The sequence below is a fragment of the Delphinapterus leucas genome, chromosome 7 (genome assembly GCF_059928025.1).
Source record: "Delphinapterus leucas isolate spDelLeu-1000000601 "Yukka" chromosome 7, BTC_Dleu_Yukka2, whole genome shotgun sequence".
NCBI lineage: Eukaryota > Metazoa > Chordata > Mammalia > Artiodactyla > Monodontidae > Delphinapterus > Delphinapterus leucas.
In genome coordinates, this window is record NC_143135.1 from 68,618,012 (window position 1) to 68,631,999 (window position 13,988).

At 44.1% G+C, this 13,988-nt stretch overlaps 1 protein-coding gene across 1 annotated transcript in view; it reads left to right on the plus strand.

Annotated features, from left to right (window-relative positions):
• FAT3 (FAT atypical cadherin 3) overlaps positions 1–13,988 on the plus strand; it is a 152,641-nt gene that overhangs the window by 111,847 nt on the left and 26,806 nt on the right. Inside the window, exons 18-19 of the mRNA XM_089915870.1 lie at positions 6,908–7,042; positions 9,072–9,229. Coding sequence (XP_089771996.1) covers positions 6,908–7,042; positions 9,072–9,229 — 293 coding nt within the window. The remainder of the gene's footprint in view (positions 1–6,907; positions 7,043–9,071; positions 9,230–13,988) is intronic.

The following is a 13,988-nucleotide window of genomic DNA, read 5'->3' on the forward strand; positions in this document are numbered from 1 at the left end:
GGATTCACACCTGGCAGTCCTAACCACTGTACCCTATCACCTCTGCACAGATGTGAAAGGAACTTGAAATTCACCCAGTCCAACCTCCCACCCACTACAGACATCCTGTTTACTGCACTCCTGGCACAATAATTCAGCCAAGGTTTGAACCCCAGTCCGGGCACTCACTACCTCACAAGATGGACCTAACACAACTTCTCTCTTCTAGGGCACCAAAATCCACCTCCTTGTGATGTCACCCAGCTCCACCATTTAGAGCCATACAGAACCCGAGCTGTCTAACCCCTCCTGTACAAGTTGCTCTCCAGTCATCTAAGGATAGTTTTTAGGACCCCTGGAATCTCTTTTTCTAGACAAACAACAGAAGTTCCTTTGCTCCTTGGCTGTGAAAAATAGGAGCTAGAAAGAGTTGTAATTCCTGTAGTTGGGGCACAGAATAAGCATAAAGGAAGGAATCCTCTGTCCTACTTGAAGGAGTCCATGCAAGGCATTGGAAGCAATGAATAGTCCTGGGAAGGTATTTTGAGCAGAGAGAAAAGTGAAGAGAAAAGCCCAGGGATTCGGGGCACCCTTTCATTTGCTCACTCACTCAACAGTGAATTAAATACTTTTCCAAGCCCTAGGCGGGCTGCTGGAGATACAATGGTGAGCGAGGCTAACATGATCCCCATTCTCATGGACCAAGAACCGGCATCGTGTACTGAGCGAACAACAGGGAGCTCAGCTGGATTGAGTTGGATGGTGGGGAGTCTGGACAGTCCTGGAAAAATATGGTAGGATAGGTAAATGGAGCCTGTGAGAGGCAGCCACAGTGATGTACTTCTCATAAGCACAATAAAATAAAATAAAATGATGAACGCTTCTGCAAGGCAGTAAGACACTTAAAACTTAGCCTTGATGAGATTTTAAAAAACATAAAACAGGCCTTCCCTGGTGGCACAGTGGTTGAGAGTCCGCCTGCCGATGCAGGGGACGTGGGTTTGTGCCCCGGTCCGGGAAGATCCCACATGCTGCGGAGCGGCTAGGCCCATGAGCCATGGCCGCTGAGCCTGCACGTCCGGAGCCTGTGCTCCGCAACGGGAGAGGCCACAACAGTGAGAGGCCCGCGTACCGCAAAAAAAAAAAACAACATAAAACAACCTGAGATTGGGTTTGCACTTGGGCTGGGGATTGTTAATGCTAATTCTCAAAGGACAGAGCCCATTGTCCCAACTCCAGGGATTCTGAATAATTTAGTGTTATCTCCGAATCTTAACCAGATTCCCCCTAAAAACTGGGAAGTTTTTATTTCTCATTCACAACAGATATGTCTCTGCAGATCCCTGATCTCCAGCATGCATGAGTCCTGAAGTGCCAGGAGAGGTTTGGAGGTACCCAGTGTGGAGGTGATACCAGCTTCTCACCATGTGGATAACCCCTTATATATTCCATCCACACACAGCTGCCCCAGAGAGGATATGTTGAATGAAACTGTACTCAGCCTTTAGCAGAATCATCCAGAAAATATGGCGGAGCCAAGCAAACGCCAATCAACATGATTCTGTGCTTCTAGGAGAACCACAAGAAACCACTTCAAAGCCAAGGGACCTTAGGAGAATGTGTTTTAAAACTTCATGCAGGCCAGGAATTAAGAAGGAAGCTTATTGACTTATGTGGCATTGGCTGAGACATGGCATCTTGGCAAAGCATGCGAACTCAGGGTGTAGGATGTTTACCATCAGTCATTAGATTCTCAGTATAATGAGGCAGTGATATAAATCAAGAGGTTGAATAAGCTCAAAGTGGCAGCAATAATAATCACAGCTAAATACTGATGTATTAGCTAAAGGCATAGACTTAATGCTGGGAGCTGTGGGAATTCTGGGGAGATAAGGAGAGGAGAGTCATACATAGGGAACTAAGACCCTTTTAAAACCACGGGAGGATCACCTTCCTCCTCCCTGCAGGTTCCAAAGCTCTGAGCTTCTGCTCAAGTGAATTGTATATTGTCAGCTCTGTAGAAAGTGACCTAAATTTCCAACCGAGCGAAGTTTCAGGGGTGGGAAACCTTGTGATGAATGGCCACATCATGGGCACATTTCTCCTGGTAGAGAGACTTTGTGAAAAGAATACCTCTGCCCGAGATAAGCTTGTGAAGGGGCTAACCCAGCTGCACATGGCCTGTGACGCTGATTAACAAAAAGCTCCTCCCACGCACACAGTATTTCATATCATCTGTCAGTTTACAAATCGTGAATCTGACCCAGAAAGAACAGCAAGAAAAGGATTACACTGGAGTTTAGATCTCTGCTATATTGTCAGCCTAGTGTCTCCAGTTTGGGGACCTTGTAGTAATTTGTTTTTATTCTAAATTTTTTTCTTTACAAGTTGCTTTCACATACATTAGCCCATCTAATGCACACAACTCTATGAAGAATCATTATCCTCATTTTTCACAAAAGAAAAGCAAGACCCAGAGAAGTCAAGTGACTTGTTCAGAGCCACACAGGAAATACGTTGAATAAACAGTCAGGGCCAAAATCCAGGGCTGCTGCTTGTCAATGCCGCACCCTTTCCTATTACAGTGCCCCACCTTCCAGAGGGGACCTAGGGATGGGAAACAGAGATTTCTCTGCCTGCTTTATGCTCTGACAATTGCTAAAAACATCTGATCCTTCTGCCCTGCCCTGACTCACCACAAATGGTGTCAGTGGGTTTGATAAAGTGGGACCTTTCTCCCTTCATGCTCACTCTGGCACCAAACTGATGGATGCCTGGAGATGCAGATCGTGAAGGTCTACAGCCTGCATTCCCCCCAAGCTGTCACTGATCACAGAACAAGTTAATTAAACCTGGATTATTTAACGACAGTTAATAAGATAAACTTCCTCCCAGAAGCCAATGGGAGGAGACACTGTTGTCCCTTAATGGTTGTACGGGAGTGGATGAGGCACTTTCCTCCACCAGAGAGAGGGTCTTTAAGACTCCTAACGATAGTAGGTATGAGTGCTTCTCTGCAAAGGGGATGATGTGAGCATATGTTTTCTAAAAACAAGTTAACCCCTCAACACCCATTGAAAGCATACTGGATTCTATGTTGCTGGAAGCTTTACGGCTTTAGCTGGGAAGAGGGTTGTTATCCCCAGGAAAGTGTCCCCAAGACCCAGGCCTGGGTACATCGGAGGTCAAAGGACACACAGCATTGTTCAGGGTTGGCGTATGAGGGTCAAGTCCCTCTCACGATAAATATTTCAGAAAGGACCTAATTTCTTATCATAGTTGAAGAGAGGGAAGAACTACAGTATCGCATATGGGGAGTATTTGGTTTGGGGAAACCTGTTTTTCAGTAACCAGAAGTCTTCCTCTACTTGGAAAAGACTGCATTTCGTGCGCATGCTCACATCTGTCCCCAGCTAAGGAGCATGTTACATTTACACTGACCTCCAGACTCTAATCTGCCTTCATACTTCCTTGAGCCACAAGAGAGCAGACGGTGAACAGAGCAAACTGACAGCAGCAGCTGGCGCCAGAACATTTATGGCTACTCCCGTCCCGGGCCAGGAGGCAGGGAGGAGGCCCCCTAGGATTTTTAAAGCATCGAGAGACAGATCGCTTGCCAGAGCTGTCCCCTCTGCCTTAGGAAACCTATTAAAAAGAAAAGGAAGGAAAAATAACCTATCAAAGTCAATGACTGCTGGAATGAATAGAAATATACATTATTATATGTTTAATATTTACATTAATTTAGAATGCACTTATTATAATATATTAATATATTTTCTATCTGTCTTCCAGCTAGAGTTTTTATAAGGGGAGCTGGATCTAATGCAATTCATTAATTTAATGAATTTAACTATATGGGTTCTACGGTTATGACATAAGGAAAGAAGAAGAAAAAGAGCTGTGAATTTGAACTCCAGTTACTGATCTAAGTGACTTTGTGCTTTAACCCAATATAAGCGATATGGGTGATAAAGTGAGAAGCCCAATGCTAACTACCAGGGCAGGACTGGTGGTAAAAGAAAAGGCCAAAACATGTGAATAAAAGGGAGAAGTACTCAAATGCTGTGTTTATTCTGAAATACAGTGTTTAGCCTTTATTATATGCACTTACAGCTGGGTTTTTTTTTAATTTTTTAAAAAATTTTTCTTAAATTTTTTTTATTATTATTTTATTTATTTTGTGTGTGTGTGTTACGCGGGCCTCTCACTGTTGTGGCCTCTCCCGTTGCGGAGCACAGGCTCTGGATGCACAGGCTCAGCAGCCATGGCTCACGGGCCCAGCCGCTCCGCGGCACGTGGGATCTTCCCGGACCGGGGCACGAACCCGTGTCCCCTGCATCGGCAGGCGGACTCTCAACCACTGCACCACCAGGGAAGCCCTATTATTATTTTTTTACCGTAACTCCTGGCAGGAGAAAATAGCTTTGCTATCATGGGTTTGAAATTATCTAGTCCTCTTTTCCCCTTTAAAACAGAGGCTTTGAAACTGCATTATTGATAATGCAAGTTTTCTAAGCAATGTAGCCAATGCATTAGGGCAAAAAAGACTCTGAATGTAGTATATGTAGCTGTATCTCAGAAACAAACACAGACATTTATAGAAAGGATATCTTTTGGCCGGCTAAAATAGGACATGGGAAGAGGCACGTCCACAGAATGGAAAGGAACAGACTTCTTAAATACATAAATTACTGTTCCCATGTCTAACTGGAAGTTAATGCCCAGGTAATTTAGAGTTACATCCATTTGATGGGATGAATTCTGTGATTCATTTATGCTCATTGCTACCTCCCTGTGGCGTGGTTCCATTTTTGAGCCCATGCTAACTAGTCAACAGGTAGGAGCCACCTAGGAGTTTGCAGGCCTCAGAAACGGAAATGAATCCAATCATGGAGACAGCACAGAGTAGGCTGGGAGAGTTGTGAACTTACCGTAAGTAAACATTAACACGTGCATGCAGTCATGCCACTAACGATGGTAGATTCATTCCCAAGAAACACAGTTCCTTGCTACTCAAAAGAGCTCATCCTTCAAGCCAGAGTTTTTAAAATGCTTTTTTCCTCTGCAAGGACTTCTGACATTCTCCCAGGAAACACAATTGTTCCTTCTCTAGGGCTTCCCTTGCACTCACATACCTCTCGCAATGCAGTTACTTTATTGTACTGTAATCATGTTTTTGTGTATGTGTGTTGTTTCCTGTGGGGAAGAAGAGATGGAACTTTTTTTTTTTCATCTTTATATGTCCAGGCCTATTACCTCGCTGGCCCTAAAAATTTTTTTTTTGTTGGATGAATGCATCAAAAATTCCAAAACTGGTTATCAAAAGCCTCTTGAAGGGACTTCCCTGGTGGTCCAGTGTTAAGACTTTGCACTTCCACTTCAGGGGGCACGGGTTTGAACCCTTGTCAGGGAACTAAGATCCCACATGCTACATGGTGTGGCCAAAAAAATTTAAAAATTAAAAATTAAAAAAAAAATCTGGTATCAAAAGCCACTTGAAACAGATCATAAGGTGGCTGAACAGCTGTTTTAGGTTCTATAAATATTGATAAATACATGGCAGGAATAAAGATTTCTTGGAATGAAATGAGGAAGATGTATTTCAGGGCACTTAGGTCTTTTAGAACCATTTGTGAAGATCAGTCCGAATTTTCAGTTAAAAATCCCTTCATCTTCTAAGACTTTGTAAGCTGGGTCATTGCCAAGAGTATCTTTTATGGCTGAGCTCTCAACCAGTGGAAAATAAGATTTATGAACTCTGAGTTTGCTAGTGCTATACTTACATCTCTCCCCTCCAGGATTACAGTTCCTAAAATGTTTATGTGTGGTTAGCATTAAATGTCTGCTTTCTCCTGGGCAAAGAAGTGACTGTATAATGGAATAATATGCTTAATGAGGAGGAAAGAGTTGGTATAGAAAGGAAGAAGAGAATGGGCCAGATCTTGCTGAAGAAAGATGCTGCTAAGGCCCAGTGTGTTCTTGGTTCACAGAGAAAAGGTGCTTCTTTAGTCCACTGCTAACCCAGCTGTGAGTTGTTTTCAATTTGTGTCTTCTTTTCTACAGTCCTTTTACCACCTAAACTCTCGCCTAATTACATTTGAAATATCCAAGACCTTTGGAAAGTGCATTTTCTTTGGTGGACCCATAGTTGCTGTCACCACAGTTCTGAAAAACTCCCTTGGGTCCTGAATTCCACCTTAATCAGATAATCTGCCTTCCAGAATTTCCTTTCTGAGGAATTAACCTTTCATCTCACTGTGCTATGAACATCGAACAGGTGAAAAGGAAGCCTTCCTTCGCCAAGGAAAATTCTGCTATGTTTGATAGCCAGCAGGGCACATTTACAGCTAATCAATACAATAGCAGGGAGTAGAACGGATTAGGAAACGATGTGAGTTGTGCTTTCACAATCTAGAATGAGTCATACTTTTCTTTAGAAAAGTCTTTTTTCCCTCAATCTGAAAACAACAGCTAACGTCTTGTGAAGTCTACCTAAGATTTTCAGGGCTCCAGGCAAGGAGCATAGAAGAAGTCTAAACTCAAGTGATGCATTCAAATGGCCCCCAGTATGCAGGAGCCCCATCCAATAAAGACTACCCGAGCCCACGTGGTATGATCTTTCTTCACCAGAAGTTGGCCCAGTCACAACCTTAGCATATTTTAGCCTAAACAGAGGAGCTCCATTGACTCTTTGCCCCCAACGTACTTCACTCTGGCAGTGAGCTTTTGGCAGATGCAGGGATGTTTGATGGACACCCACACCAGGTGAAGCTCACGCAGGCATTCCTGCTTCTGGGCGGCCATTTTGTCTCTCAGCTCAGAGCCTATAGAGCCCAGCTCTTGACCCATCCCTGTGCTTCCTGGACTTCCTGGAGTGTAGAGTGATTGCCTTTCTACTGATCATGCGTGTTCCCCTCTGTCACAGGAGGACTGTGCCCGGGGTCCAACGATCCTTGCGTGGAGAAGCCGTGTCCGGGGGACATGCAGTGTGTCGGTTACGAAGCCAGCAGGAGACCGTTCCTCTGCCAGTGTCCACCGGGGAAGCTCGGAGAGTGCTCAGGTGCAGAGCGGGGCAGGATGACGAGGGTCTAAATTCACATTCTGTCTGCATGCAACGTTTTCCTTCCACATGGACCCCAGCTAGCCTCCCCCCTCAAATACTTGAGATTTATTACAGCTGCAGCCTGTGCTCAGGAAACATGCAATGCCTGTGGGCTCCTTATATAATGGGAGGTCACAGCATGTGTTTCGATCATGTCACATGGATGTTAAGGGCGTGAAATTATGGAAAATAGAAGGCTGTTGGTTAGGCAGAGGAGTCGGAGTATCTGTGGCATGGCCTTTGATGTTCAGAGCCTCCACCTTTCAACAGAAGGTAAAGCTGAGCCAGTTCAGCTGACCTTCTGTAGGGTAAGTCCAGCCTAGATCAAGAGACTCTCCACTGCACATGTACAACTAACTGCGTGTTCCCAAAAGGCGAGGGAGGTGCTCACCTCTGTTTCTTAAAGAAAGAAAAAAAAAATCAGTATTTGTGTTACTTCAATCCAAATGATCCTCCATTTCTGATTATCACTCAACTTCAATACTTCTTTTGATTCACATATGCTCTACCACTTCTTTCCTCTAAAAAGAGTCCTGTTCATTTTTGGTACCAATAGAACCTTTTTTTTGGTAGAAGATGTATTTCAAATATAGGCACACTGATACCAATTTCGGAATCCAAGAAATATTTATTGAGTAATGATTATAATAGCCATTATAATGGGAATAAATATGCCTAGTATTTGCAAGGCACTTGTTAAGCACTGGGTTCTAGAAACTCAGCCTTTGCAAAGACAAGCACCGTTCTTAAAAATGGAAGCCAAAGCTCTTTCAGAGTTGACTTCGAGAATGGAGCTGCCCCTGAACTGAAGAGATCACCCGCATACTTGCCTTTGAAGGCTTCTAAGGCTTAGACTTAAAAGATATTTATGCTGACCTCACCCCAACACACCTGCTGTGTATACAGCAGGTGGGTCTGCAGGGTGACAGTCAAGGCCAAGCCTCCTAACTTCAGATGTCCCTTTCTGCCCATCTCCCTTCTCCTTTCCATATGGAAAACTCTTCATAATCCACGATTATCATCCATTTGGCATATTTCCACACTTTCCACCCTCCCCCCACCCCCAGCCAGAGGGCTTTTCAGCCATTACTTTGCTTGTTAAAACATAAAGATGGAGACAATAATAAAAGAGAGGGTTAACTCAGAATTGGGTGATGTGGGTGCAACTAAAGATTCTAGGAAGGGGAGCCTTGAAATTAATGGTCAAAAGGCAGAGCTGTGACTGCACAAGACATGAACTTCCTTTATATCATTATCCTTATCAGCATTTGTGCAAATGACCTAAGTTGTCTGTTCTGCATTAGGAAACTTGGGGAATATGGATATTCTTTTTTTTTTTTTTTTTTTTTTTTTTTGCGGTACGCGGGCCTCTCACTGTTGTGGCCTCTCCCGTTGTGGGGCACAGGCTCCGGGCGCGCAGGCTCAGTGGCCATGGCTCACGGGCCCAGCCGCTCCACGGCATGTGGGATCCTCCCGGACCGGGGCACAAACCCGCGTCCCTTGCATCGGCAGGCAGACCCTCAACCACCGCGCCCCCAGGGAAGCCCTGGATATTCTTTGAGAATATCCAGGATATTCTTTGAGTTTTGTCTTTCCCTTGTTTCATAGCATTGAAAATTCTTAAATATCTAAGTGATGAGGGTGGGCATAAAGGGATATCTTTTAATAGTGCTAATTTTAGAAAATAGGAATTGGGAATTTAGTGACACTAAGAAAATTCAGGTTAGAGAATATACCAAGTTGTCCTTGACATGAGAGAACTAAGATTTTTCAGCATCTGACTAGTAAATTTTTTTTCACTTTGAAATTAGAGTGTGACCTGAAATGGAGAAACAGCTTTTAATCCAAAATGGTTTTTCCTCAGTGGCTTCCCTAACTTCCCATGGTCTTTCATCCACTTGCTTGGTAGTTGTTGGGTGATTTCATGTGTCCCTGCTCGTTTCTGGATGTTAAAAGTATCTATATGTCCTCGTCATGGTCTTTTCAGGGCACACTTCTCTCAGCTTTGCTGGAAACAGTTACATCAAATACCGGCTTTCTGAAAATAGCAAAGAAGAGGACTTTAAACTGGCCCTGCGTCTGCGAACACTGCAAAGCAATGGGATTATAATGTACACCAGAGCAAACCCCTGCATCATTCTGAAGGTAATGAAAATAGGTTCTCTTTTCCCGCAGTCAGTTCTCATGTTAGTATTTTGGCTCTTGGATTGGGGTCTGAAATCATTTTGTCTTTTAAGTTCAGAAACCAGAAGCCGGCTTTAGGGCCAGGGGAGCAGCAGCAGAAGTGGGAAGTGTGCCAACACCCCATTTCCTTCCGTACATTCAGCTTCAAAATTAGCTCTTCGGAGACTGGGGCACCTCTCTCTGGAGTACGTTCAAGAGCCGGCCTCCCCTGAGTTATAATCACTTAACGGTTCATTAGAATGTGTTTCCTGATCAATTCCACGGCAGGGTGGTCCTTTCAAAAGACTGACTGTATCCTCTTCTACCACACGGGTCTATCCCCAATGACCCCTGAAGGTCACTTGTGTTCTCGCTCAGGGAAGAAGCTGGACATCTGGGCTGTAGAAGATTCCATAGGCCCTCTTATGGCCCAAGTAGCCCAATTTTTAAAACATGCCCAGCCTCAGAAACCCTCCAAAGGCACCAGATTTCCTTTAGAGGAGGGGGTCCCCAAGCCCTGGGCCGTGGCCTGGTACCAGTCTGCGGCCTGTTAGGAACCGGGCTGCACAGCAGGAGGTGAGCGGCCGGCGGGTGAGCTAAACTTTATCTGGCGTGCCCCATCGCTCCCCATCGCTCGTGTTACCTCCTGAGCCATCCCCCCCATCTCTCCAATTACCTCCTGAACCATCCCCCCATCGCTCGCGTTACCGCCTGAAATACCTTCCCCGCCATCGCTCGCGTTACCGCCTGAACCATCCCTCCGATCGATCGCTCCAATTACCGCCTGAACCACCCTCCCCCCATCACTCGCATTACCGCCTGAACCATCCCCCCCATCGCTCGCATTACCTTCTGAACCATCCCCCCCATCGCTGCAATTACCACCTGAACCATCCCCCAATCGCTCGCATTACCTCCTGAACCATCCCCCCCATCGCTCCAATTACCGCCTGAACCATCCCCCGCATCGCTCCAATTACCACCTGAACCATCCCCCAATCACTCGCATTACCTCCTGAACCATCTCCCCAACCCTAACCCCACCCCAGCCTGTCTGCGGAAAAATTGTCTTCCACGAAACTGGTCCCTGGTGCCAAAAGGGTTGGGGACCACTGCTTTAGAGCAAGTCTGGCATTTGTAGTCAGGTCAGAGCTTCTGGTCTCTTCATGAAAACAACAACAATAATGCTAACAGCGTGACATGCCTCATTTGATTTGTGTCATAAAGCTAATATAATAAATGTGTTATATATGTATGATCAGCCCCATTTGATCAAGGAGCATATAGAGGTTCAGAGAGTTTAAGTTATTTACCCAAAGTTGTACACCTAATAAGTGGCAGGCCTGGACCTGACTTCCAGTGTCTCTCACACCATGCTCTTTATCTCCATGCTCTCCCCAGCTCTCAGTTTTGTAACATAACTCATTTCATCCAGAATCACATCTGGGCATCTGTAGACAAGATTAAGCCTTCCAGGATGAGAGGAGAAGGGAAAAGTAGGAGGAAGACATGTTTAATTGAACGTTATTCTCACCAGGCTGCTATGCCAGCCCACCGTAAGTGTGTTCAGAGATGGGTGAAGTCTGTCCAGTGGGAGATACCCATCCAAGTGGAAATGGCTAGCGATTTTCTCCTTCCTACTGCTCTGTCACTAAGCTTAACTGGGATCATGGTGGGCCTTTTTAGCTTCTGTTCTTTGATTGCTAGGTCACATCCAAGTTGATTAGATGACCCAGGCTTTAATCCTGGAGGGAGGAAAGTATGTAGAACATTAAATGCCTGTGGCTCCTCCTACCACATAGACCTTTACGTACCTCCTTCTTGTACTGCCAGGTATTACTTGGTGTCCAGAGGGAGTGAGCACAGAGCTGGAGTTTAAAGTTGGCCGTTTTCATGGGCAATCTCCCAATACGCTGACTCATTCAACTCAGAGAATAATTTCAGCTCTGTTAGGAAAGCAGTGTTTTCAAAAGAAAACGAGATAAACGCTCTGGACGCACAGTTTTAGAAGACAATGAATTCAAACCAGATCTTCATGGTGGAAGAATATAAATTCAAAAACCTAAGTTCTGTCTTTTTAACCTTCTAGCCTGTGAAGCAACCTGCCTAGGGCCCTTAGCTCACTTTCTAACTAGCCCTGAGCAGTGGGGTTTGTATAATTACTGGGAAGGTGCTCTGCCCATTCAGTCGTACCAGCTCCCAGGGGCTGTGCCTGGGTGTTGCTGACCTTGCATCTCTCCCCTTCAAGCTTTAGTAAGGCTTGTTGCTGAACGTCCTTAGGAGGCAAATACTTTCTATTAGCAATTCTCTTAAATGGCATTAAATTTGAAAGAGAGCAAAAATATTGGATGTGAATGGCTCGATCCTAAAATGGAGCTTGCCATTTGACACTTCACTGGCAAGTGTCTAAAATGTGCAGAACCCTGGAGATGGGAAAGAAGAATAATTAAACCTTTTAGTCAGCGCTAGCTCCTAAGGTATATTGTATTTCGTGAAACAAGCGTGTTTCTGAAAGTTGTGTAAATTGAATCTCTATAAATGGAATTCTAATAAACTAGGGATGGTTGCTATTTGAAGGAACCCTTCCCTTAGTCCCTCTGTGATGTGAATAATCACCCCCAATCTGTCTGTTCTGTAAGTTTGCTTTTCATATGTTGGCTTTGCCCAAAGCAGGACAGAGCTGTACTGAACTACTGCAGATACTTTCCTACAGTTGCCAGGAATATCCACTTAGGGGATTTGAATCTGTTTGCTTAACATTTTCAGCCTCATGCAAGATTTAATTTCATTGGCTTTAGGTACAGTATGTGCCTTGCACTTTGGTTCAATGACTACGCTGAAATGCTTTGTTTAAACTGCACCTCTTGGTTGTTTATATTTTCCCGGTTAAAGCACATTCCCTAAAAAGTACTTAAGACGATCTGTGGGGTGAAGGGCACCCCTTCAAGACTGTTGAAGAACTGCATGGAGACCTCGGGAAGTGAACATTCTCATGGACGAGGAGCAACGCTGTCTTTTAGCAGCAGTAAAGGCACTCATTCTTCTGTTCACCATTGATACCCTGTCTTCTTCCAAAAGAGATTCCAGGCTTACCATAAATACTCAAATGCAATAAAATCAAAGCACCATTAAGATGAAAGCAAGGATAGGTAAAATAGGGGAAGGGGATCGGGAGGTACGAACTCCCAGTTATAAGTCATGAGGATGTAATGTACAGTGTAGGGAATGTAGTCATTAATATTGTAGTAACTTTGTATGGCAACCAGACTTATCGCTGATCATTTTGTAATGTATAAAAATATCGAATCATGTGGCACACCTGATAAGTCAATTATACGTGAATTTTAAAAAAGATGAAAACAAAAGGTTAAGACTCAACCAATGAAATGGGGACGGACAGAATATCATCATTGAAAAATCTAGACCAGGGGTTAGTTGAACACAAACCATAACTCTGAGTTTCCTGGCAGCCAAAGTCAGGATGAAAATGGTGGGATAGATGCTGTGGCTGTCCTCGAACCTATAAAAGAAACATGTCAGATCACCAGGAGAGACACAAGTAACTTTTCCCCTATGTTAGTCTCTCAGGTGCAATATTATAGCAGAAGCACAAGAAGTACTTGCTTGTTAATCTAGAAATATCACATTTGATCTTTGGGGAAAGTTATAGATGAAACATGACTTTATTTTGATGATTCTCAGACATGGCTAGTTAAGACCCCAGGACTAAGAGGAAGATAGTCAAGGAAAGCTCATTTGGTTTATAAAACAGTCCACTGGGAAGAGCCAGATCCTTGCAACACAGATCAGAAGAGTAACAAGGAAGACCTCACAAGATTCCAGAGTTTCAAGGATATATGAAAGCTATCACTGAGAAGTGAGCTAACTTATAATTACACGTTATAGTAATAATGAAATACCTAAGAGTTTATGAAGTACTTTCACATACATCTATTTTTATTCTTACTCTCCTGTGCATAGAGGTGAGTGCCTACTTTTTCGCCTGTGAGGAAACTGAGATTCAGAGAGAATCATTGACTTGCCTAAACTAATCAGTAGTGGACCTGGCCCTCTGGCCGTGGCAAGCAGGTCAGGAGTACAAGTGTTTATCAAAAGAAGAGATTTGAAGGACTGAGATTTATTCACTCATGTATTCATTCAAAAGTGTATTTTTGGAGCATCTACTGTATGCCAGATAGCTATTCATGGCTGCCTTAAAAATAGGTTTTCAAGAAGTTCGCTTTTCAAAGAATATTTAATGACCCTCTTAAAAGTTTTATCATGATGGTGCATTTGCTAGAGCCACACATGAACACATGAACTGCTTACTGAAGCAGTAAGACTTATGCCATAATTCATACTTTTTACATACTTTTTACTTTTTTACTTTTCACTCAAAATCCTACTTTCCTACAAGATGACTTCTTATAGCTCTGATAGCTTGTCTCCCAAGCTCCAGGCCACAGAAGATCCGGGTTAAATCCACTGATTTCAGACAACCCTGAACACCTGCATATTTCGTAACAGTAGGGCCACACTCTGAATTATGCATTTCACTGAACACATTGCCTACGTGCCTCTGCCCCCTCCCCCGTCCCCCGCACATCATTCAGATCCTTGCTGTAGACTTTTCTTACAGTTTCATGCACACCTCAGTTTCTATTAAAATAGCTTGCCCTCTGCTTTGAGAAAGCTTTGTCCTCTTAAAAGAGAGATCCTTTAAAACTGGATAAACCCTATT